Source organism: Lepidochelys kempii, chromosome 2 (genome assembly GCF_965140265.1).
Source record: "Lepidochelys kempii isolate rLepKem1 chromosome 2, rLepKem1.hap2, whole genome shotgun sequence".
Taxonomy (NCBI): Eukaryota; Metazoa; Chordata; order Testudines; family Cheloniidae; genus Lepidochelys; species Lepidochelys kempii.
In genome coordinates this window covers 37,589,961-37,616,024 of record NC_133257.1, presented here as the reverse complement: position 1 = coordinate 37,616,024, position 26,064 = coordinate 37,589,961, and the positions used below count along the sequence as shown (strand labels likewise).

General features: G+C 42.5%; 1 protein-coding gene across 1 annotated transcript in view; it reads right to left on the bottom strand.

Annotated features, from left to right (window-relative positions):
• UBR5 (ubiquitin protein ligase E3 component n-recognin 5) overlaps positions 1 to 26,064 on the bottom strand; it is a 140,917-nt gene that overhangs the window by 101,929 nt on the left and 12,924 nt on the right. Inside the window, exons 2-6 of the mRNA XM_073330413.1 lie at positions 11,113 to 11,157; positions 10,564 to 10,645; positions 10,315 to 10,391; positions 9,327 to 9,446; positions 2,656 to 2,845 (exon numbers count right to left, since the gene is read on the bottom strand). Coding sequence (XP_073186514.1) covers positions 2,656 to 2,845; positions 9,327 to 9,446; positions 10,315 to 10,391; positions 10,564 to 10,645; positions 11,113 to 11,157 — 514 coding nt within the window. The remainder of the gene's footprint in view (positions 1 to 2,655; positions 2,846 to 9,326; positions 9,447 to 10,314; positions 10,392 to 10,563; positions 10,646 to 11,112; positions 11,158 to 26,064) is intronic.

The following is a 26,064-nucleotide window of genomic DNA, read 5'->3' as shown; positions in this document are numbered from 1 at the left end:
TTTTAAGTTTAAACTTTGGAAACTCAGGAAAACAATAGTAAAATGTTTGGTTTGGGGATAATTAATTTCTTATAATATAGCTTTACCTTAAATTATTGATCTGTATGTTCAATTATAATCCTGTTTTAAGATGTTTGTGTCTAGGAATATTTTGGTGGGTCTTTCTTTAATTGAAAATTTTCATATATTAAAAACTAAACAAGAAACCTAAGTGTGCCCATGTGATATTTCTGTGATTTGAAGATAAAAAGTAACAACCTTAAATCATTACTTTTTTTTAAATTAACTTATGGCCAAAAATCGCTACTATGCTCTGGCTGCTTTATGCCACTCAGGTGCAGCACAAAGCAGCCAGAGCATACTGACTGGTTGAGAGAGTTTACTGGTGCTTTCTTGCATCAGAGTAGTGTAAAGCAGCTACCGTATACATCTAGTTCCTCCTCCCTTCTGTACCCACTGCATTCCCCTAAGCGCATATGTACACTTCTCTCCTTTCCCCTGTATACTCCCACACCCTGCTATCTTCTCTGTTGAATAGATCTGGTACAACAGCTTTTGGAAGGGAATATTTAGGATTAATGGGTTTTGGGTGAATATTTTTCATAACCCAAAAGTTCTTCTGTAAGAAGAGGATGGTACATAAAGTCTTCTCTTTCAGAGACCCTCAAGAAAAAAAACCCATTGGTTCAAAAGTCAAAATGCTCTTGGGTAAGAGTATGCTGTCAGGAGGCTTAGAGAACCACCAGAACCACTGAGAACAAAGGGAGATGGTGATCATTATGGCAAGGCCAGGTTCTTCATAGAATTCTCTGTAGCAGATTATTCTTCAGCAGAGTCTGAAGAAACTCAGCTATGAAGAACAGAAAAAAAAAAATATCAACCATAAAAAAGTTTTTCAAATGCAGCCTATATACCCAGATTTCAGTGACTTTTAGCTATTTAGGAAGTCTGAGGAGTCTATTATTCTGTTGTTAAAATCATTATGGAGAACAAAAGTGTTGGCCACTGGGTGCTAGATTTCTTAAAGGACACATTTTAAATTTCATTTTTAAACTACTGAACTACTTAATGGATTTACTCGTAAATTCTCAAAAAATTCATTTTATACTCAAAGAGTAAGGAAAGAACATACTGTACTTTTCTGTATACAAAGATGTTTAATCCCTGCTGTAAATGAAAATCTCAGCTCACCCTTAACTATGGAGCTGAAACTGGTTCCATAACGTTGTTAATCCCTTCCTTTCTGCCAACACTGGCTCTCTCCCGCCTCTGTCTCATTCAAACACATGGGCTGCCATGCCCTCCTGTACAGACTTTTAAAGACTGAATTCTCAACCTGCTGCTTGCTTTTTTTTTTTTTTTTTTTTTTTTTAAATAAAGTCTACCCTCCTTTGCTTATGCATCTTTTCCTTTTTCTTTGTTGAATCAGGTCTTGTAAAACTCCCTCAATCACTAATGACAAAAGCGTTTAAGCTTTTATACAAAAAAAAAAATTCTAATGCAAAGAAAGTTTTCCAAATGTGAAATGAACATAAGTGGATGAAGTGCTGTCTTCTTAAGGCTGCATGTAGCAGTGAAACTTACAAGAATCAGGTCAATTTCAATCGGTTGCCTACTGCTTTGATCCTTGAGGAAAGCAAAGAGCATGCTTAGGACAGCCTCTGATGACTATGGGAGGACTATCGAGTACTTACCCAACTGCTCTTACAATTCTAGGGGGTAAGAATGCCTCAAACTGACTTTCTTCCATCTGTATTGGACACTAAGAGTGTTACAGTTTCTAATGTGGACATGAGAACAGTTATCCAGGGCTTTGCGATCCGTGGGGATTGTGACCAAAATGTTTCTATTGGACAAACAAAACAATCCCAACCAACTCCATCTCCTTTACCCTCCTTAACAGAGACTCATTTGCCTGTACTCATTTGCCAGCAGGAGAGTGAATTTGTGTGGGGGGGTGGAGGGTGAGAAAACCTGGATTTGTGCTGGAAATGGCCCACCTGGTGATCACTTTAGATAAGCTATTATCAGCAGGACAGTGGGGTGGGAGGAGGTATTGTTTCATGATTTCTGTGTGTATATAAAGTCTGCTGCAGTTTCCACGGTAAACATCTGATGAAGTGAGCTGTAGCTCACGAAAGCTCATGCTCAAATAAATTGGTTAGTCTCTAAGGTGCCACAAGTACTCCTTTTCTTTTTGCGAATACAGACTAACACGGCTGTTCCTCTGAAACCTGTCAATAACCTTGACATCCATTCTTGAACACGAACTCTCCTCCTGCAACATCCCCCATCAGCAGATTACCAACTCTATAACAATGTGTATGTATGCCGTGCCTCATCTCCACCTCTAAGTTCTAGTCCTTGGCAACAACTCCCTCATGTGCAAACTCTCAGATCCAAAGTCATCACCTCCCCATATCTACCATTCTCATCACACATTCCATTATGAGGAAACTGGCACTAGTGTGTCCTTGAAATATCAACTTGATAAATCTAAAAATAAAAAAATTCAGCTAGACAAGGTCAGGTTTTTCAGATAGAGGAAATTAAAAGGCAAAGAACACAATACCAAATAGAACCCCACCAACTATCGATCTTTAAGCAGTTTCCAAATGTTTATCCACTCAGGCAAAGTTCTGCCAGTTCACCTACCTGTGAAATGAGTTCCTCTGGAATTACTGATGCTGGAATCACTGGCTGTGGCTGACTACCCAACAGTCCAGATCCTCTATCACGTCCAGTGCGAATAACTCTGGTTTGCCTTCGGGAATCCCGAGCTCCAGCTGATGATCTACCAGACGATCCTCCTCCACTTCCACCAACCCCTGAACTCCAGCGGCTTCTAAGGGATTTACATTTTTATTATTTTAAACAGATCTGTACATTTTCTGAGCTATTTTAAAAGGGTAAAATGTATTGGATTTTATTCATTGGAATCTTCACATCAGACACCTTGTGGGATACATTTCATTTCTATCAGGCTGAGAAAAGTACAACTGAGGCTGAGCCATGTCACCTCCATGTAAAAGAGAGAAGAGCCTGTCAGCTTGAATTCTCAGTTGATTTCTCCAGAGCAGTGATCTCTAACACTAATAAAGCATAAACAATGTAAACAGCAGTAAAACTGGCCAACTCAGAAGAACTGAAAGTGTAAGCTTGGGCTGTATAGAAGAAATTGTAAGAACAAGAATTTGGGGGTAATAAATTTTATTGTTCATGACTCTACACCAGTCATGAATCTTGGAGTTTCTAAAAGCAACAGTAACATCAACAGGAAAGTATTACATCCAACTGTAATACTGAGAAGTGCACATCAGAGGAGGTTGCCACATTCAGCCAACAGAGCTTCAGAGACTGTCAAGACACTCAGCTGGCTGTCTTACAAATATCTAACAGCTCTTCTGACCTGTTCATCTAGAAGAAGCCACTACACAAAAGAAATGTGCCTTGAAGCATTCAGTCATTTCCCTGATGCTAAGGCCTTGTCTAAACTACGGAGGTAAGTTGACCTAATTTACTCAACTCCAGCTACGTCAATAACATAGCTGGAGTCAACATACTTTGGCGTCTACACTGTGCTGGGTCGACGGGAGACACCCTCCCATCGACTTAGCTTATGCTTCTTGTTCTGGTGGAGTACCAAGGCAATGGGAGAGCAATCTGCGGTCGATTTAGTGGATCTTCACTAGATCCGCTAAATCGATCCCCGGTGCATCCATCACCACACCATCAATCCCCAGTAGACATGCCCTTAGACAAGCTTCTCCAACTACTTCTGTAGTCTATCTGCAGGGGACAGATGCTACCTGGTCTGAACCTATTCCATTTGGAATAGTTACTAACGCTTGGTATTTACTCCTGTATATTTCTCCCGGGGGAATTCTGTGCCACTGCGCAATGCAGAATTTGCACAGAATTAATATTCTACCCAGAATTTCCTTTCTCCTCCACAGAATTGGCATTGCAGAGCTGCTGGCTGCCACTAGGGGCCACTGGAGCTGGCAGAGCTCACCTCCCCAGCTTGCAAATAGAAGCCACTGCTTGTGGGAGGGGGAAGGAGCTGGAGGGTTCCCAGCAGCTGCAGTTCCCAGCACATCCTCAAGGAAGGAAGCAGTGTGAAGAAAATTCCACACAAGCCTGGGACCCAGAATCAGACTGTTTTACCTCCTGGATCCCTGGGCTCTGGAAGGATAGGGGATGTGAGTGTCTGGACTTGGGGGTAGGGTGCGCAGCTAGGCTGGAGGGAGGAGGCGGGAGAAGGAAGTGCAAGTGTCTGGGCTCAGGCAGCACTCAGCAACTGGGCTTGGGGAGGCAGAGAAACAGGAGCTGGGTTGTCGTCGGGTTTTCTTTAACTCTCTACTCCTGGGGGAGGTTTTTGTGTGTCTATTATTACAGACAGACATAGTTGTTCACAGGTACTTTGTAATAAATTACCAAAATAATTGAAACTGGCATGATTAGATAGTGTTATTTTGACAAATAAACTATGTAGAATTTTAAAATATTGTTTATAGAATTTTTATTTTTTTGGAGCATGATTTCCCCAGGAGGAGTATATGTCACTTCACAAGGGTGAGTAAACAAACATTCTTATTTTACTAGAGCCCTACCAAATTCACGATCCCTTTTGGTCAATTTTATGGTCACTGGATTTTAAAAATCATAAATTTCATGATTTCAGCTATTTTAATCTGAAATTTCAGGGTGTTGTGATTGTAGGGGTCCTGACCCAAAAAGGAGTTTTGGGAGGGTTACAAGGTTATGGGGGGGGGGGTTGTGGTATTGCTACCCTTACTTCTGCGCTGCTGCTGGTAGAAGCACTGCCTTCAGAGCTGGGGGGCTGGAGAGTGCGCTGGGATCCCAGCTCTGAAGGCAGAGCCACCGTCAGCAACAGTGAAGAAGTAAGGATGGCATGGTTTGGTATTGCCACACTTCCTTCCGCACTGCTGCCTGCGGGGCACTGCCTTCTGAGCTGGGTGCCTGACCAACAGCCACCTCACTCCACCCCCCCCCAGCTCTGAATGCAGTACAGAAGTAAAGGTGGTAATACCGCGATCCCCCTGCAACTCCCTTTTGGGTCAGGACCCCCAGTTTGAGAAACATTGAGCTCTCCTGTCAAATCTGTATAGTACAGGGTTAAAAAAAAAAGTCACACAAAAGACCAGATTTCATAGTCCACGACACGTTTTTCATAGCCTTGGATTTGGTAGGGCCCTACATTTTATAGATAGGGTAATTGAGATTAACAGAAGTGACTTGTTCAATGTTAGTGCCAAAAAAAGGAACAAAACCAGATCTCCCAATTTCTAGATCCATCCTCAATCCACTCGATCACAGCTACCTTTTACTAGTTTAAAGCAGCCACAGAATTCCTTCAGATGGATCTATGCTGGAGTAAACCTAGGTAACTCGCAGCATGCTGAGAATCTGAAAGTCTCTCTAGTTTATCATTAGATAAGACCAGGTTTTGGAGGATAAATCAGCCATCCATTCCTTCAGAAAGACAGCTTTTCTGACCAATGTAGATGCTGTCATATTGCACACTGAGGCTTAAGGATATCAGATATAGCATCTCTGACAATTTAATCAACAGTATTAACAGAACTAGTTAGCAAGGATCAGCCTCATCTTTAACAGTTTCAAGAAGAGAAAATACAGAAGACCAAACATCTGATCGATAAAAAGAAATATATATGCTGTCTGAAGCAGCAACTGCTAAAAAGATTCCTAGGAAAGCAGTTCAGACACACACACACACAGGTGCTGGATTTAAAAAAAAGGACTGGATGTCTAACTACAATTTTATAGCCCCACAGCACGAGCCTGAATCAGTTGACAGAGTCAGCTGTGGGAGTTATATCGAGTGTAGACACATCTATATCTTGTTTTTCACCTCCATCTGTGCAGTCCTATACTCCAGGATACAAGGAATTAGTCGGAATTATAATAGGCATATATTGTCTACATGGTTCAAATAGTCAAGTTATTTCTATCAATGCACAGTTCAAAGAGCATAGTTCTCAAACGGTACACAGTGGACTGCTAATGGTCTAAAGATGATCTGTCACAATAAAGAAAAAGTACACAACTGAAACACATCATCCCAGAAAATAGGAAGCCTGTTAACAAGGCTCTGTTGGGTATTCCTTTGGCGTAAGCATCAACCATGAATTTCTTGATGGCAGCAAAATTGGAGAGAGAGCAAAAACACAAGTGAACAGAAGCAACCATACAATAACTTGGACAAATAAGAGCAGAGGCTTTGAAGCAGCAAGGAGAGATTTGATACTAATATGTATAAAGTTGAACATTCCAGGAGATAAAAATACAGAGAAGGTGCAATATTTGGGAGGAAAGGGGACTGGATGTTAGTATTGAATTAGACAAAGTTTATCTTCACCTAATTTCTAGAGGTCCTGTCTATATTGCACTTTCCCCTAGCTAGGAAACCATTTTTAAACAATTGCACAAAACAGTGTTTCTGCAAACAGTTATTCTGGCTAATGTGGGCTGACTATAACTTTGTTAACTCCAGTTTAAGCAGACATGGGACGTGGATCATGAGAGGATTTCTAGTTTAAGTATTCCATAATTTGAAAAAGTTGGAGAACCAATGTAGTACGGTAGATAATCCCTTTCATTACAGCAGTTAACATTTACTTTTGTTGTGCTGATTTGGCATCCTACAATTAGCCACTTTTGAATTGTTCCAGGGAATGTCTGAAGCTCCTTAGGGTTGTTGTCCTGTTCATACAGCAGCATCAAGCATACTGACTGTGCTCAATTGAGAATAGAATATAAAAATCCAATTTAGTGCTCTCTAAATCCCAGCTAGAAGCTGCATGCTTTAAGCGACACAAGAACTGTTCCAATACCAAGTTTCTACACACTTACAGACCCAGACATTTTTTAGCTTGCCTTAAAAATAAGATTAGGACAAAAGGCTCAGACTCTTTAACTGTGTTCCCTGTAAGCTCCTCGCTTAGGCAGCCGCGCAGGAGAGATTTAAGTGCCGCCCAGCTGATTAGCTGAGTGCGCACAGCCGGCAGCATGTGTTCAGGTGCTGCCCCCACTCAGGGATGAAAGTAACTTAAAGGATTTACCAATACTCCAGAGTCTTTAGGAGGGAGCGGGGCCTCAACCAGAAGAGGCGGGGCCTTTACATCCCTGGGCCCTTTAAATCAAGAGCCCCAGGCTCTGGCGGAGCTTTAAAGGGCCAGGGGCTCCGCTGCAGTAATGGCAGCCAGGAGCCCCTGGCCCTTTAAATCACCGCTGGAGCCCCACTGCTGCTACCCCAGGGCTCCAATGGCAATTTAAAGGGCCTGGGGCTCCAGCTGCCGTTACCGCCCCGGGCCCTTTAAATAGCCACCAGAGCCCCGCCACCGCTACCCCAGGGCTCCGGGGATGATTTAAAGGACCCGGGGCAGTAGCGGCTACCGGAGAGTAGCTCTACCAACCCAGAGCCCTGCTGCCGCTCCGGTGGCTGTTTAAAGGGCCCGGGTTGGTAGCTGCAGCAGGAGCCCTGGGCCCCCACCGCCACTTCCGCAGGGCTCTGGCAGCAGGGCTCTGGCGGCAATTTAAAGAGCCCGGGGCTCCAGCCGCTGCTGGGAGCCCCAGGTCCTTTAAATTGCCATCTGGGGAAGCTGATCTGCCCCGGTATGGCACATGGGCTCTTGCCGGTACGCCATACCGGGGCGTACCAGCTTACTTTCACCTCTGCCCCCACCCCTGCGTTGCTCCTCCTGCTGGCTGCATAGAGCAGGGGATGGGTGAGGGTGCTGATGTCAGAGTATCCCCCTTCCCCGCCCATGTACCCCAGCTCCAAAGAGCAGAGGAGGGGAGACAACTGGGCTCAGAACAGAGCAGGAGAGCTTCCAGTGAGTGTCTTAAAGAGACAGTGCACTGCTTTCCCCAGCAACCAGCACGCATGCACACACACACACACACACACACAGTCTCTTTCACACTCACCTCCCAACACATACTTGTATATTATTGTTGTTACTTCTTGGTACTTCCTGCCATGCACATATATTCTCTGTAATTTTATTCTTTCGAAGTGTGTTTAGTGTTTTGACTAGTCTATGCATTTCATAATTTTTATTTCTCTTACACTTACATTTAATTGTTTGAGTAGTGAGTTCTAAAATGCTTAACCTTTCCTGGCTGGAGTAATTATCCCTATGGTAACTTTTTAAAAATATCCATTATATCTAGGTTTTTTGTTTCTACTGGAGGCGTACATACCTTGATGCACATATTTATTCCGCACATGGATGGAAAAAATTAGAGGGAACATTGCGCTCTACATAAATTTCATAGGGTTTCATTTCTTGCATTTTAAAATCATACAAAGCACTAGCTAAAGTTCGTTTATTCTTTGACATAAGTAAGGGACATATTCCACTTTGGTCAAAAGCCATTGCCTTTCCTCCATTTAACCATGCCGCAAAATTTCCCACATATTCAGGGACTATGATTACAGAATTTCATAATATCCAGTGAAATATTCACTAACAAAATGTGGCAGTGTTCAAAATGTCTTTAAAAAGTCACAGAATGCAAAATCTATTATGATTAAATAGTGGAGACTAAGGTACATAAATATATACACATTTGACTTCAATGGAACATCCATCAATCTGAAATCTAGTCAATTTAAAATAAGGAAAACTAATGTAGTATTCCTCTGAATTCTTTTCTCGATGTTTGTGGTTTTGCAATCACTTTCTTTTTTATTTTTATTATTATTATTTTTATTATTATTATTTTTATTAAAGCAGTTTGTTTCCCCTTACTGTGTGAAAGACCTACACATACACAGTAAACCAACTAAGGTACACAGAAGGGCAAAAATAAAACTATGAACAGAATGTTGCCAAATGCACAAAATAAACCACAATTTTTTCCCTCTGGAATCCCTTTCATTTAAAAATTTTAAGTATTACTTTAATACTAGTAGTCTAAAAGATTTCCAGCATAAGTGTGGTGTTTAAATAGACAGTGTCCCTTTAAAAATGAGTCATGGCCCAAAATTCAAACACCAATACTTTTTAAAGGACAACACAACCAACAATATGAGTTTAGTTTTGGTTCTACGTATTCTGAATTGGTTTTGTCCTGAATACAGGATATCTTCAAATCTTAGGTTCTGAGTGATGAGTTGTGATTTAATAAACAGGGTTTTTTAGTTGTGCCCTAGCTAAACAATTGCTGCATTTAAAACTTCTTTCATACAAATTGTATACAATTTATATATGTGTATACACACATACCCAAATATGGTACAAAAAGATTGCAGCCTCAATCCTATCAAAACTTACCCAAGGGTGTTGCCTGCCAGTCTGCCCAGAGTTTCAGAACCAGACAGAAACCATGGGGAGTCACTAGTCCTGCCTGGCCTGGATGTCCTTCCTGCCCCTGAGCCACTGCTCAACTTTGAACTGAAAGTAAAAGATGGTAAATCAGTCACAAAACAATCCCAAATGGGTTAAGAACACCACCTGGAATCCCAGGTCTAAAGTCTCAGGGACTTAGTCTGGTAACATACCAGCTTAAGCAACACCCTTGGGGAATACTCCAAACTAATCTAACTGCAAAACAGTAAGGTGTATACTGAGATACGGAAAGCATGCCTAATAGATATTCATGTCAGCGATCCATTGTTTTCTTCTTACAAAACAAACAAAAACAAAAACAAAAACCCCACCTTTTCAATAGAATAACTGCAAACACATATATATTCTAAATTACTTTGAAACGAGGTAGCCTCTGAACTTCATGTTTAATTTAAGGTATATGTACAGACTGCAATTGTCAATGTTATTTCTGTAAACCAGAGGCAACAACTTGCTATTTTAGCATTAAAAAGATTGTTTTAAGCCCACATTTGAGTTATTTTGATAGTAGTCTTATCAAGAGCACTTACCTGGGCTAAAGTTAATGAAAGTCCTTCCAGTCGGGACCACTGTCAGAGTAGGTTCAATACGGGGCTTAAACACACAAGTCTGTTCCTTTCAGAAAGTTTTTTTTTATTATTATGTTAAAGAGATTCTGTAGGACTTTTATCATCATTTTGATACTAGGTATACCATTTCTTTCAACACAAAAATATAACTATCAAGCTAGAACTGAACTGTTTGACTACATCATCACAACCATTGTAGCACACCTAAAGATTTCCTACATGGTACTAGCATTCATTTTAAATTTTGAGGATAGAATTCAAAGACAAATATATAAGAAAATCCAGATTTATCCATTTCAAATATCTGATGAGTACAAAAAAAAAAATAAACCAGTATTTCTTACCCATCATTATTGTCAGGTTTACCCAATTCCAGTCTGTCTGGCTGAACTGAAAAGCCAATCCTGCAGACTCTACCGTCCTATTTTTAAAATAAGAAAAACGTGTCCAAAATTGAAATGCAAGGCAGAATTAGAGAAAAATCAAGTCTTCAGTTGCTTAATTAATTCAGTTGCACTAATTTAATATTAAAAAGGATTATGTTTAACCATATGGTTTCAAATTTGTTATGAGAACAGATCTGAGCAATTTACCTCAAGAAGAAATGCAGCATGATTTGGTCCCACCACACACTGTTTAATAGTAGCCTGTTCCAATACATTCAAAGGGGGGTGGCTGAAAAAATAAAAAGGGAGCATGTATAACATTTTAAAACTTTTGAACTCTGAACAAAAATTAAGTGCTATATGGAAGATGCAATGATGGTTACGGATATAAAACATTTAAAATGACTAAAAATATACATTAGTTGAAGCAACTATGATGTATTTTCAGTCATTACGCATGGAAAAGGCAAAACAAAACCATAAAAGGTGATAAAGGAATATTGTATAATTTTATTTCGGTCAGCAATAAAAAGTGGAGTCTATACTCCAAATTAAATTCAGTTTATGAGGTTGATGCTTACTAATAAATAATCAACAGCTAGACTTCCTACCTAGACAAAAGTTACCTTTTCAAAAATATATATAAAAAAATAAACATTAGTAGTAGAAATGTATATCTACAATGTAAACTTTTGCTTGTCAGTCAGAAAAATTGTTTTGCTGAATGGTTTTACAGCAACGGCTAATATGTCTTACCTATTTAAATTGTATTTGTTCAGCTTCTCTGAAACTTCCCTTAACCTGCAAAAAAAATAAAAAAAGTGCATGCTATATATATGAAAGATATCCTGTATTATATGCAAAGTTCACTTAATCAGAATATTTGTTTTGTGACATGATTTATTCTGCTCAACCTCTTACCACAGCAGCATAACTCTACTTGCAAACACATGGACTGCCACTTAATAATGAAGTTACATTTCAGAACACAAGTCATAAGACAAATTGTGCAATTCAGTGTTGGACACAACATCAGTAGGCAACAAAGTTATATTATAGCAACGACTCACTACTAGGTAGTGATGAAACCCAGTACAAACACTGCAAGATGCCAGGACACTGCACTACAATTTTGCGGGAACCAGCCTCAATTCAACAATCTACTTTAGGATTTTATGCTGCCACCCATTACCACAGAATCCAAGTACATCTTTTTGCTCCCATTTCTCACTCATTTTTGGTTGTTGGAAAGAAAAGGGCATACATTATTCCTGTCTTGTCACCATACCCTTCCTAGCCAATACATATTACGTAACACAGGCAAACAATGATTAAGGCTGCGATTTAGTCACGGAATCAGTGACTTCCAAAGACCTCCGTGAGTTCAGCTCTCCCCCAGCGGGCGACTACCACCACTCCTGGCTGTCAGTGGAGGGGGACGATGGAGCTCCAAGGCCCCATGGGTGGTGGGGGTCCGTGGAGCCTGCACCCAGCTGCCCAGGCTCCCCATTTTGTCATGGATATTTTTAGTAAAAGTCAGGGACAGGTCATGGGCTTCCCTGACTTTTACTAAAAATATCAGTGTGGAACCATGGAAGATTTTAAACCAACACATGATTCTCAAATAAAAAAAAGTGAGGGGAAGGGGAAAAGCTCAAATATAAACATTGTCAAATAAAGAGATAAACGATAAATGCAACTTGATGTAGGAGATCAAAATAGGTAGACAATTCAGAGAAATATTTATTATTCAATAGTGCCAAAGATATGGACCCAGCTCCAAAAAGCTTAAAAAGTCTAACATTTACACAAACATCTCTGAGATGCTCTTTATGACACCTAATTGATTGAAAGATCTGAGCTTGAACAGAACCCACAAGAGCATGTATCCAAGGCCAAGGGCTGCTCCACAGATGGGACAGAGTCCTCAGGGACCATGCAGTAACTTCCATTCCCCCTCCCCATCTCCGAACAAAGTTTGTTTCTAGGCAGTGAAGCACTCTCAGATTGAAGATGCTTACAGTGCAATTTAGCCAACAGATAAGCAGGAGTTCAGAGAGCGCTTGCTCTAATTCTCTCTCCTCAGTGATCACAGTGCCTAATCTTCAGAATAAGAAGATTCAAAGACTTAGGATCTACACACTTTGGATCCAAATGTCTGCCAGATTTAAAGGTAATACTTTAATTTTGTTGGGAACCAAAGCCACGGGAACTCTTACCCTACCAACACTGTACAAATACTGCCTGGATAAGGAAAAACTAAATGCATATAACAATCTTTATGGAGAAAAGGGGTAAGTCTGGTACAGAGAGCATCTTCTCTGTAAGCAATAGTCTCCCAAGCATTTCAGAGCACAGGAACACTTGAACGCCTACACTGCAATGTGAGGTGTGAGTGCAGCACATGTAGACATAGCTAAGTGAGCTGCAACATGCTCTATGGCCCTCACCCCCAACAGGCACCTTGGATTCATGATCCCCAGTCTCTACACCAGGATCTTATTGGGCCCTGAGGAAGCAGCATTATGGCTATCCTCCCCCATCTGGATATAGGACATTTAAAAAGTCTCTTTACACCACACTCCAGATCTTTTATGCAGCATAAAGGAAATGAAGCAGAGGTGAAGATCTCTCCCTCAATGTTTAATTACAATCCATAAATGGGCGGAGGTATAAATCAGGTATAAAGGTATAAATCAGGACATGCTCACTTGTATTAGTAGGATTAGCAAAAAGATCAAAAGGTACCGTATGACCTTTATGTAATTAAACATTTAACTATTATAGGAGAGCTAGTAGTCCCTCCTATAGTTAAGTTTGCCTAAAATTTTCATTATAAGACTCTCTTTTCAGTTGCTTATAACTCTGCCAAACATAAAATGTTCAAGTTGCAATTCTCCATGCCAGGTGTTTGCCTAAAAAAAAGTTTCATTTTTATTTACTTAATCATTTTTTAAAGTTTCAACTAGAACTGTTCAGATGTTTCCAAGCAACAAGATTAAGAAAAAATGTTTTTAACCCATGTTACAATTCTTGCAACTCTTTTGTTGAGAAGCTCTAGCGCACACATGCTTTGGAGACAATGTGGAGGGGGGACGATGCCTTTCATATTCTCTGGTGTGGGGGATGTGCCTTTTGTCACCCCTATGAAAATTCACTCAAATTTGACCAAGTTATGAACCTTCAACAAATGACAATTCACACATCCTCAGTAGAGGCTTGTTAAAGTTTGACAGTGATATACAATCACCAACCACCTGACCAGAATGGTGATGGTAAGATTAGCAGGGCTGTAAAAATAGAAAACTCAATAATAATTATCCCCAATAACTCAAAAACTCAATAATCCCCATATTAACATATCACCTCAGGACAGGATGTAGAAATAAAGTTTCTTGACACCACAAATAACTGCTTCTTGGAGCAGCTAGGTCCTGAACCCACAAAAGGAGAGGCAATTCTTGATTTAGTCCAAAGTGGAGCACAGGATCTGGTACAAGAGGTGAATATAGCTGAACTTCTTGGTAAGAGCAACCATAATATAATTAAATGTAACATGCTTGTGTGGGAGAAAACACACCAAAGAACCCCACTACAGTAGCATTTAACTTCAGAAAGGGGAGCCACACTAAAATGAGGATGCCAGTTAAACAGAAATTAAAAAGGTACAGTCACAAGAGTGAAATGCCCACAAGCTGCACGGAAACTTTTTAAATACGTCATAATAGAGGCTCAGCTTAAATGTATTCCCCAAATTAAAAAAACATACTAAGAGAACCAAAAAAGTGCTACCATGGCTAAACAAAGTAAAAGAAATGGTTAGAGGCAAAAAGGCATCCTTTAAAAACTGGAAGTTAAATCCTACTAAGGAAAACAGAAAGAAGCATATACTCTGGCAAGTCAAGTGTAAAAGTATAATTAGGCAGGCCAAAAAGGAATTTGAAGAGCAACAAGCCAAATGCTCAAAATCTAACAGCAAAAAAATGTTTAAATGCATCAGAAACAGGAAGCCTGCCAAACAATCAGTGGGGCCACTGGAAGATTGAAGTACTTAACGGAGCACTCAAAGAAAACATGGCCATTGTGGAGAAGCTAAATGAATTCTTTCCGTAAGTGTTCACTGAAAAGGATATGAGCAATTCTTTTTAGGTGACGAATCTGAGGAATTGTCCTTGATTGAGGTGTCCGTAAACGAGGTTTTGGAATAAACTGATAAATTAAACAGCAATAAGTCACAAGGACCAGATGGTATTCACCCAAAAGTTCTGAAGGAACTCAGATATGAAACTGTAAACTACTTACTAACTGTGCTACGTAAGCTATCACTTAAATCATCTTCTGTACTAGATGACTGGAGGATACCTAGTGAGACAGATTCTTTTAAAAAGACTCCAGAGGTGATCCTGGCAATTACAGATCGGAATGCCTAACTTCAGTACCAGGAAAATTGGTTGAAACTATAGTAAAGAACAGAATTATCAAACACACGGATGAACATGACTTGTTGGGCAAGAGTCAATGTTGCCTTTGTAAAGAGATATCATGCGTCACCAATCCATTAGAATTCTTTGAGGGAGTCAAATAAACACATGGACAAGGGTGATCCAGTGGACATAGTGTACCTGGACTTTCAGACAGCCTTTGCCCTGGCCTACACTACGAGTTTAGGTGGAATTTAGCAGCATTAGATCGATTTAACCCTGCATCCGTCCACAAAATGAAGCCATTTTGTCAACCTAATGGGCTCTTAAAATTGATTTATGTACTCCTCCCCGACGAGGGGATTAGCGATGAAATTGACATCGCGGGGTCAAATTTGGGTTCGTGTGGACGCAATTCAATGGTATTGGCCTCCGGGAGCTATCCCAGACTGCTCCATTGTGACCGCTCTGGACAGCACTCTGAACTCGGATGCACTGGCCAGGTAGACAGGAAAAGTCCTGCAAACTTTTGAATTTCATTTCCTGTTCGGCCAGTGTGGCAAGCTGATCAGCACAGGTGACCGTGCAGATCTCATCAGCAGGGGTAACCATGGAGTCCCAGAATCGCAAAAGAGCTCCACCATGGACCGTCTGGGAGGTACTGGATCTGATCGCTGTATGGGGAGATGAATCCGTGCTATCAGAACTCCGTTCCAAAAGAAGAAATGCCAAAATATTTGAAAAAAATCTCCAAGGGCATGAAGGACAGAAGCTATCACAGGAACCCGCAGCAGTGCAGCATGAAACTTAAGGAGCTTAGGCAAGCCTACCAAAAAACTCAAGAGGCAAATGCCCGCTCAGGGTCAGAGCCCCAGACATGCCGCTTCTATGATGAGCTGCATGCAATTCTAGGGGGTGCCCCTACTACTGCCTCACCCCTGTACATGGACTCCTGCAAGGGGGGAGTCTCACGCAACAGGGATGAGGATTTTGGGAACGAGGAAGATGATGAGGAGGGGGAGGTTGAAGATAGCGCACACCAGGCAAGTGGAGAAACCGTTCTCCCCGACAGCCAGGAACCGTTTATCACCCTGGATCCAATACCCTCCCAACCTGGGCTCCTGGACCTTGAAGGCGGAGAAGGCAGCTCTGGTGAGTGTACTTTTGTAAATATAATACACGGTTTAAAAGCAAGCATGTTTAATGATTACTTTGCCCTGAAGACTTGGGATGCATTCGCGGCCAGTACAGCTACTGAAAAAATCTGTTAATGTGTCTGGGGATGGGGCAGAAATCCTCCAGGGACATCTCAATGAAGCCTTTGCAAAAGGTTTCTGGGGAGGGCAGCCTTATTGTGTCCTCCATAGTAGGACACTTTACCAAGGGAGGCCAGTAGCACATAGTCTGGAATCATTGCATAAGAAAGCATAGCAGCGTGTGGTCGGGGGTGTTTGCTGGCATTCAAGCAACATCCGTTCTTTATCTCTCTGTGTTATCCTCTGGAGAGTGGTATCATTCATGGTCACCTGGTTGAAATAGGGGAATTTTATTCAGGGGACATTCAGAGGTGGCCATTCCTGCTGGGCTGTTTGCCTGTGGCTGAAAAAAAATCATCCCCGCTGTTAGCCATGCGGTGGGGGGAGGAGTGAAACTATCATCCCAGAGAATTGGGAGGGGGGGTGGGGTTAGTTGGGTTTGTGCTGCACATTAACATGAAAACATCAGCCCCTCCTTTTAAACGGCCAATGTGTCTTTTTCAATTTTAATCTTTTTTTCCTCCCACAGCTGCAAATGTTTCAATGCTGTGACTAGCATCTCCGTCGAAGAGGCTAGCGCAGATAAGGCGAAAAAACCGCACTCGTAATGAAATGTTCTCTGAACTCATGCAGTCCACCCAAACTGAAAGAGCCCAGTAGAATACGTGGAGGTAGACATTGTCAGAGTCCAGGAAAGCACAAAACGAACGCAAGGACAGGAGGGACGCGCAAGAGGATAGATGGCTGGAGCAACAGAAGAAGTGGCAGCAGCATGAGGAAAGGAGGCAGGATGCAATGCTGAGGCTATTGGAGGATCAACTGATATGCTCTGGCGTATGGTTGCAGTGCAGGAAAGGCACAGACCGCCACTGCAGCCCCTGTGTAATCAACCACTCTCCTCCCCAAGTTCCATAGCTTCCTCACCCAGATGCCCAAGAACGCGAGGGGCGGGGGGGGGGGCGCTCCAGGTACCCAATCGCTCCACCCCAGAGGACCGTCCAAGCAACAGAAGGCTGGCATTCAATAAGTTTTGAAGTGCAGTGTGGCCTTGTCCTCCTCTCCTCTCCCACCCCACCTGCTGCTTCCCTCCTTCCCCACCCCTCCCAGGCTACCTTGGCAGTTATCCCCCTATTTGTGTGATGAATTAATAAACAATGCATGAATTTGAAACAACGACTATTGCCTCTGCAAGCGGTGATTGAAGGGGGGACGGGAGGGCGGTTGGCTTAAAGGGAAGTAGAGTGAACCAAGGGGGCAGGTTTTCATCAAGGAGAAACAAATAGAACTGTCACACCGTAGCCTGGTCAGCCATGAAACTGGTTTTCAAAGCTTCTCTGATGTGCACCGCACCCTCCTGTGCTTTTCTAACCGCCCTGGTGTCTGGCTGCGCGTAATCAGCGGCCAGGAGATTTGCCTCAACTTCCCACCCTGCCACAAATGTCTCCCCCTTACTTTCTGAGATTCTGTGGAGCATACAGCAAGCCGTAACAACAATGGGAATATTGATTTCACTGAAGTCTAACCGAGTCAGTAAACTGCGCCAGCGTGCTTTTAAACGTCCAAATGCACATTCTACCACCATTCTGCACTTGCTCAGCCTGTAGTTGAACAGCTCCTGACTACTGTCCAGGCTGCCTGTGTACGGCTTCATGAGTCATGGCATTAAGGGGTAGGCTGAGTCCCCAAGGATAGCTATAGGCATTTCAACATCCGCAACGGTTATTTTCTGGTCTGGAAAGTAAGTCCCTTGCTGCAGCTGTTCATACAGACCAGAGTTCCGGACGATGCGAGCGTCATGTACCTTTCCCGGCCATCCCACGTTGATGTTGGTGAAATGACCCTTGTGATCCACCAGTGTTTGCAGCACCACTGAAAAGTACCCCTTTCGGTTTATGTACTCGCTGCCTTGGTGGTCCGGTCCCAAGATAGGGATATGTGTTTCGTCTATCGCCCCACCGCAGTTAGGGAATCCCATTGCAGCAAAGCCATCCACTATGACCTGCACATTTCCCAGAGTCACTACCCTGGATAGCAGCAGCACAGTGATTGCGTTAGCTACTTCAATCACAGCAGCCCACACAGTAGATTTGTCCACTCCAAATTGATTCCCGACTGACCAGTAGCTGTCTGGCATTGCAAGCTTCCACAGGGCTATCGCCACTTGCTTATGAACTGTGAGGGCTGCTCTCATCTTGGTATTCTTGCACTTCAGGGCAGGGGAAAGCAAGTCACAAAGTTCCATGAAAGTGCCCTTACGCATGCGGAAGTTTTGGAGTCACTGGGAATCATCCCAGACCTGCAACACTATGCGGTCCCACCACACTGTGCTTGTTTCAGGGGCCCAGAATCGGCGTTCCATGGCATGAGCCTGCCCCATTGCCACCAGGATGGCCAAACTGCCGGGGCCCATGCTTTGAGAGAAGTCTGTGTCCATGACCTCATCATTCTTGACACCACGCTGCCATCGCCTCCTCACCTGCTTTTGCAGGTTATGGTTCGCATATACTGCATGATCATGCGCAAAGTGTTTACAATGCTCATAACTACCGCAGTGATCTGAGCGGGCTCCATGCTTGCCGTGGTATGGCGTCTGCAGGAGAGCAGAGTGGCAGCGGAAGCAGTGATTCAATGATGATGGTTTGCAGACCTACTGCACTGTCTGCTGCCAGGACACCACAGCTGAGTGGGCTGCATGCTTGCCGTGTTATGGCAAGACAAGAGCAGACGAGCAGAGCTGCAACGGAAGCAGCCCTGCGAGACCACCAGGAGAGCAGAGTGGCAGCGGAAGTGGTGGCTGATGACCTGCAAGGTGAATTCATGGGAGCAGGAGAATTCATGGGAGCAGGAGCCCATGATAGACAACATGGAGAAATTCGCTACCGAGACAATAGCAGGAGAGCAGAGTGGCAGCGGAAGCGGTGATTCAATGACGACGATTAGCAGTCCTACTGCACCGTCTGATGAAAGAAATATGGCGCCCGCACAGAAAAAAGGCGCGAAACCATTGTCTGCCATTGCTTTCACGGAGGGAGGGGCAACTGACAAGTACCCAAAACTACCCACAACAATGTTTTTGCCCCATCAAGCATTGGGAGCTTAACCTAGAATTCCAATGGGTGGCGGAGACTGCAGGAACTGTGGGATAACTACCCACAGTGCAACGCTCCAAAAGTCGATGCTAGCCTCGGTACTGTGGACGCACTCTGCAGACTTAATGCGCTTAGTGGCGGGGGACACAATCGACTGTATAAAATCTCTTTCTAAAAATCGACTTCTATAAATTTGACCTAATTTCATAGTGTAGATATACCCTTTGACAAGGTCCCTTACCAAAAGGTCTTAAGCAAACTAAGAAGTCTTGGGATAAGAGGGAAGGCCCTCCCATGGATCGGTAACTGTTTAAAAAGACAGAAAACAAAGGGTAGGAATAAATGGTCAGTTTTCAGAAAGGAGAAAGGTAAATAGTGGTTTCCCCCAAGGATCTGCAATGTGACCAGCGCTATTCAACATTCATAAATGATCTGGAAAAAGGGGTAAACAGGTGGCAAAATCTGCAGGTGATACAAAATTACTCCAGCTAGTTAAGTCCAAAGCAGACTGTGAAGAGTCACAAAGGGACCTCACAAAACTAGGTGACTGGGCAACAAAATGGTAGATGAAATTCAATGTTGGTAAATGCAAAGTACTGCACATTGGAAATCATAACCCCAACTATACATACAAAATGATGGGGTCTAATTTAGCTGTTACCACTCAAGAAAGATCTTGGAGTCATTGTGGATAGTTGCCTGAAATCATTGGCTCAATGTACAGCAGAAGTCAAATAAGCCAACAGAAAGTTAGGAAGCATTAATTAAGGGGTAGATTTAAAAAAAAAAAAAATCATTATTCCACTATGTAAATCCATGGGACGCCCAATACTACATGAAATTCCGGTCACCCCACCACAAAAACAATATACTAGAATTACAAAAGGTACAGAGAAGAGCAACAAAAATGATCAAAGATATGGAACAGTTTCCATATGAGTAGAGATGGAAAAAATAGACTGTTCAGCTGGGAATAGAGATGACAAAGAGGGGATATGATAGAGTCTACGAAATTGTGACTGGTGGGGAGAAAGTGAATAAGGAAGTTTCAGAGTAGCAGCCGTGTTAGTCTGTATTCGCAAAAAGAAAAGGAGTACTTGTGGCACCTTAGAGACTAACCAATTTATTTGAGCATGAGTTTTTGCGAGCTACAGCTCACTTTCGCGTAGCTCACGAAAGCTCATGCTCAAATAAACTGGTTAGTCTCTAAGGTGCCACAAGTACTCCTTTTCTGAATAAGGAAGTGTTATTTACTCCTTCACATAAAACAAGAACCAGGAATCACTCAATGAAATTAATAGGCAGCAGGTTTAAAACAAACAAAAGGAAGAACTTCTTCACACAACACACAGTCAACCTGTAAAACTCATTGCCAGGGGATGTTATGAAGGCCAAAAGTATAAGTGGGTTCAAAAAAGAATGAGGTAAGTTTCTGGAAGTTAGGTCCATCAATGACTATTAGCCAAGATGGTCAGGGATGCAACTCTACGCCCTGGGTGTCCCTAGCCTCTAATTGCCAGAAGCTAAAAGTGTGGATGTCCAGGGATGGATCATTCTACGATTGCCCGCATTGTTCAATCCCTCTCAAGCAACTGGTATTGACCACTGTTGAAAGACAAGATACTGGGCTAGATGAATCATGGCCATGCTTATGTTCTTATGAAAATTCTGAGGAGTCCATTTGAACTAAGCGTGCTCCAATCCAGCAGGGACTGCAGGGACAAAGCAGGACATTCCCTACAATTGCTATTCTAGGCTGCTGTGGTTTCAGAAAATGGCACTGAGAGCAGGAAGACTGTTTCTCCTTTTCTTCCATTCTGCTTGGATGCTAGAAATTGGAACACAAGAGAAACAGTCTGATTGGAATGCAGAGAGGTGAGGAATTTGGAAGGTGGTGGAAGGAGAGTGTATAGAATCTATTGGATGGAGAAGAGCAGAGCAGGAAAGGAGGCGGGTAAAGAGGTTGTACAGATGCAGAGGGGAGGGTGTTGGGACACAAAAAAGGGTGCAAAATGGAACAGGAGATCGGAGCAAGAGACAGGATGGATTGGTTGGCTAGAAGCAGGGAGGACACATAGTCAAGAGGTAGATAGGTTGCACAGAAGAGGCAGACAGGCTGTGGGCACATGGGTCTATAAATACTACAAAACAGTCACCTCTGGAACCTGGAATTGAATCAATTCTTACCAAGTCTCAACATTCCTCTGACATCAGCAAATAGCTGTGATACCCACCAGCAAAGTACGTGCCTCTATCCCCCTCTAGTAGAAGTCCACATGGCCTCTACCACTACCACTTACACCATATGATCAAGAAGAGATAGAGGACTGTACTGGGGATCTTAAGATCCCAAACCTGCTGATGACCTAGGATCACTATTGTTCCATATGACGGTGTTTTTTTTTTAAATGTTAACATATAAAAAAGCTAGGAAATTATATTTAAAAACCTAACATTAAAAGAATGTTAAGATTGCTAAGCCAATTGTTTGAAAGTTAGGAAATCCCAAAATTAAGGTTGCCCATGTAACCTTAATTCAACCTCCTTGTGCATAGGCATCATGATATATATAACCTTTAAGCATATGATCACATACTTATTTTCCCCAGGACCCCTGCCTCGTTTAGTGCACAGTATGGACAACACTTTGGGAATGAATCAGAGTTGTGTAGTGAATGACACTGTTTCTGTAGGACCCCCTGCCTCACTCGTTGCAGAAGTTTGAAGGTGGGTAGCGAATGAGGCAAGAGACAGCAGGAGGAAATAGGACTGCCTCACTGTTAAGGAATTTGAACATCACACTGTAGAACTGGATTCTAACCCTGCCCCCGCTACAGAGTTCCTATGTGACTCTGGCCAAGTCACTCACACTTAACCCAAACTTTTCATGGGGGATCACTAACTGTGCACTCCTCATTTTCTAGATGCCCAACATGAGACACCTGGGGCCAGATTTGCAGAAGTGCTGAGCACTCACAGTTGCAACTTAGGTCAACAGGAGCTGTGCTTTGAACATATAAAATACTAAGCACTCTGAAAAAAACCTGAAGTGTCACTACTGGGCTTTAATATGAATGAATATGAACTTACGGGAAGGGGGAAGCAGCTCACACCTTTAAGTCATGGCTTCAAGCTAGCCGCAGAATTAGGCCAACATCAAAGCATCAGTTGTACTTAGTTCACATTTGGAAGGTTCTCTCTGTAGATAGTAGGGATAGAGACTGGGGGAGGGGGGGGTAAATGAAAGCTTAGATGATAGAGAATATGAATGTCATGTAGGCCAATAAATACATTATGTGGGTTGTATGTTTGATATCCCTGCTCAAAGAGAACAATCCAGGAAGAGGGCTTATGAAAGTGACAGCACCTTGAACCAAATTCATCCTTGGTTCAACCCACACTGAAGTCAAAAAACACAAGGCATAAAGTTGGTCCCTGAACATAATGGAGACTTTTAGAACTGCACAGGTACTTATGTGGTATATTTGACAGACTATTTAACTTTCTGACTCCACCTTTTCTTTAGCACACAGCACAGAAATTATTTCCCAAAAGGGAAAATAGATAAGATTATCACTTAGATCAACATCCGAACATACTACACTAAATAAAACAATCTTTACAGATCTATAGTCAATATAAAACCTTATTCCATCAGATGGCATCCCTTCCTTCACAGTAGTCAGTGAGCCTCAGTAGTAGAGTGCTGTTAGTAACAAGAACACAGTGGCAACTGGTTTAGGGAAAAGCAGGCTTTTCAAGATCTCCTCCAATAGTGTACACATGCAGTTTTCAATTATGAGTGTGCTATAGTGCCACAGGGAAACAAGATACTGGTTCAGGGAAGGACCAGATTTTCAAGTCTCCCCCCACTTTCTGGAGGTGACATGGGTGCAAAGAATTGAATAAGTTACTGAGGACTACAGCTATCCCCAGCAGTCTGAATGTCAAGCGGTGTACTTGTGACATATGGAGCCTGGTGGCCTGGAGCTAAATGTGTGAGAGAAACCTCAGAAGCCAGGAGCCACCTGCAGATACACTTTGAAGTTCCAGTAATAGGGAATTATGCAACATATCCAATTTTTTCACATCCACACCTAAGTCTTTGGTAGGCGAGGGCATGTTTATGGATTATTTTAACATAATTCCAAAATGTACTAAAACCCATATCTTGTGAAACTTACAAACTACTTTAGGACATGATGCAATAAGGAGGGTAACAAAACACCTTGATGAAAGGTATGAGCAAGAACAGACAAAGGTAACATCAGTAAGGCAATGTGGATACTCAGCAAAGCCTAGTGCATAGCATAGGGTATATGCAAACGGAGAGGTTTCCACCCCCCCGATAAATTAGCAAATGATTTGTTCAGCTACTTTCTTCTAGCCTACAGCATAAGTGTGTATCCATAGAATCACAGAATATCAGGGTTGGAAGGGACCTCAGGAGGTCATCTAGCCCAACCCCCTGCTCAAAGCAGGACCAATCCCCAATTAAATCATCCCAGCCAGGGCTTTGTCAAGCCTGACCTTAAAAACCTCTAAGGAAGGAGATTCTACCACCTCCCTAGGTAACGCATTCCAGTGTTTCACCACCCTCCTAGTGAAAAAGTTTTTCCTAATATCCAACCTAAACCTCCCCCACTGCAACTTGGGTTTTTAAACAGCGAGAGGGCAGTGGATTTGCAGATCACATTCTTCAAGCTAGAAGATGATCTTGAGAGGACTGGTCCTGCAAGCGTGGTGGTTTTGACACATTTGGTTGGCTTTTCACAGGCACTCTATAACGAGGTGGTATTCCCCTTTAGGGGCTGGGGAGCCTGAAGTAAGCCTGTACAGTTCTGAGGCACAGTTCTTTTAGAATAGATGATTGGGCCTGGCAGAGAAGGGATCATCAGACCAAGCTAGGAATGGGTCAGGTAACTGCCTGATGAGCATCTGATTCCTATAAAGGTTGAAAGAGCTCACTCTCAGGGCTTGTCTACACTACCCGCCGGATCGGCTGGCAGCAATCGATCCAGAGGTGGATCGATTTATCATGTCTAGTATAGACATGATAAATCAACCGCTGAGCGCTCTCCCGTCAACTCCGGTACTCCACCAAAACGAGAAGCACAAGCGGAGTCGACGGGAGAATCTCAGCTGTCAACTTACCACAGTGAAGACACCGCGGTAAGTAGATCCAAGTACATCGACTTCAGCTACTCTATTCACGTAGCTGAAGTTGCGTATCCTAGATTGACCCGGCGTGGTAGCGCAGACAAGCCCTGAGAAGGGGGACCCACAGAAAGCAGGCTAGTTCCAGGGGCAGGCCCTGGAGAAGGTGAACTGCCATGCAGATGCTCTATAGGAGAACTCGGAAAGTGCTGCCAGGAGTAGCGAAGCTCTGGAAAGAAAGCCCCTGGGTCAGGGGAAAGGCAGCTATTGGATTTATGCTGAACTGTTTTACTTTTGGTGTTTGCTAAAGATTGTCAGTGCAATGAATAAATGGTGCCTAAAAAAAGGGACTGACCAGACCCTGGGCATGGCATTCAATCATTCCAAGGCTAGGGAGACAGAACAGCAGCCTATACACACTCACAATCATTAAATGGGAGACATCACATCCTCTTCTGGATCAGATATATAGGTCAATACACAACCATAATCCAGTCCAACAATATTATCTTAAAAGGTACATTCTGAAATAGTATAGGACGAAAAGTCAGTTCTACTTTTCAGATGAGCAAAATCCTCCAAATCCAAAATTAACCACCTCAGCTCCACTTTCTCAACACCAAAAGCAGGTGCAAAAGCCTCTAGTCTTCCTAACTTACAAATACAATAATACAATTGTGAATACAAAACACAGCAGCACATAGATGATCAATGTAAGAACAGTCCAAAGTTAAATTTATCAAATTAAACCTACGGACCATTGTTCTAACTGCAATATTACATTTGAAAATAATTCAGTAAGTCTCACATTTTTAATTTGCTTTAAAATGCAGCCAAAATACAACAGCCAGTATTGTTATGCTGCAGGAATGAGGGAGACTTGTTGCATAATGTGCATTTGGGAAGCTACAGGCTACATAGTGCCTTGATTGTATAACTAAAATCTCTTTCAATTGCTAATGGTAAAACTGCATCATCTAAATACAGAATGTTTAAATAACAAAAATCATTTTCCGTTTTATGTATCAGCAGATATTGCAACCTTGTTTTAGGAGGGAAACAGAGGGGAAAATTGTTTAGGAGACAGTGCTGGGCCACAAAAACAAGCAGCCATACTTTTATCAGAAGTGGGATTTCAGGCTGAATGACTCAAAACTGAAAAGCCAGTCAGCCTCTAGGATGAATAGGTCACTGTACTACTTTGCCTGCATTTCCCAAAAACTGATTATTTCCCCTCTTCATCTACCAGTACAGCAGCCACAACATTTCCAGGTGCTTCCCCCACAGTCTATCCAGCCTTCTGGTTTTATGCTGAGAAACTCATTAAGCATCACACTATATAGCTCTTGCTTCATATTGTGCCTGAAGCCACACTGTTTAGGGTAGCAATCTTGGCAGATATAAGCTGTCTCAACCTGCTTTGACTGAATCACTGGCCCTGCACAGTGGTGCAGTTTTTCAGCAGATATTAAAAACTGAGGTACTGGTCACTCCTGGGAACAATAACTTTTTGCAGGAGTGGGACTGTTCTGATCACATTACATTCTGGCTGCCTATTTTCCCACCGTAACAAAATACGGTATTGGATACCTTAAAATTCTTTGCAACATTTCTATGTACTGTTAAATAGCTCCAGAGTTCTATCCTACAGATGGGCACATTTCAGAAGTGGGTGAAACAGTCCTGACAGCAAAGCCTATGAAATGCTATATAAGTAATCCAAAGGAAAAAAAATATACAAATGAGATGGACCACTATGTGTCCAGTAGGAAGTAACAAGAGGGA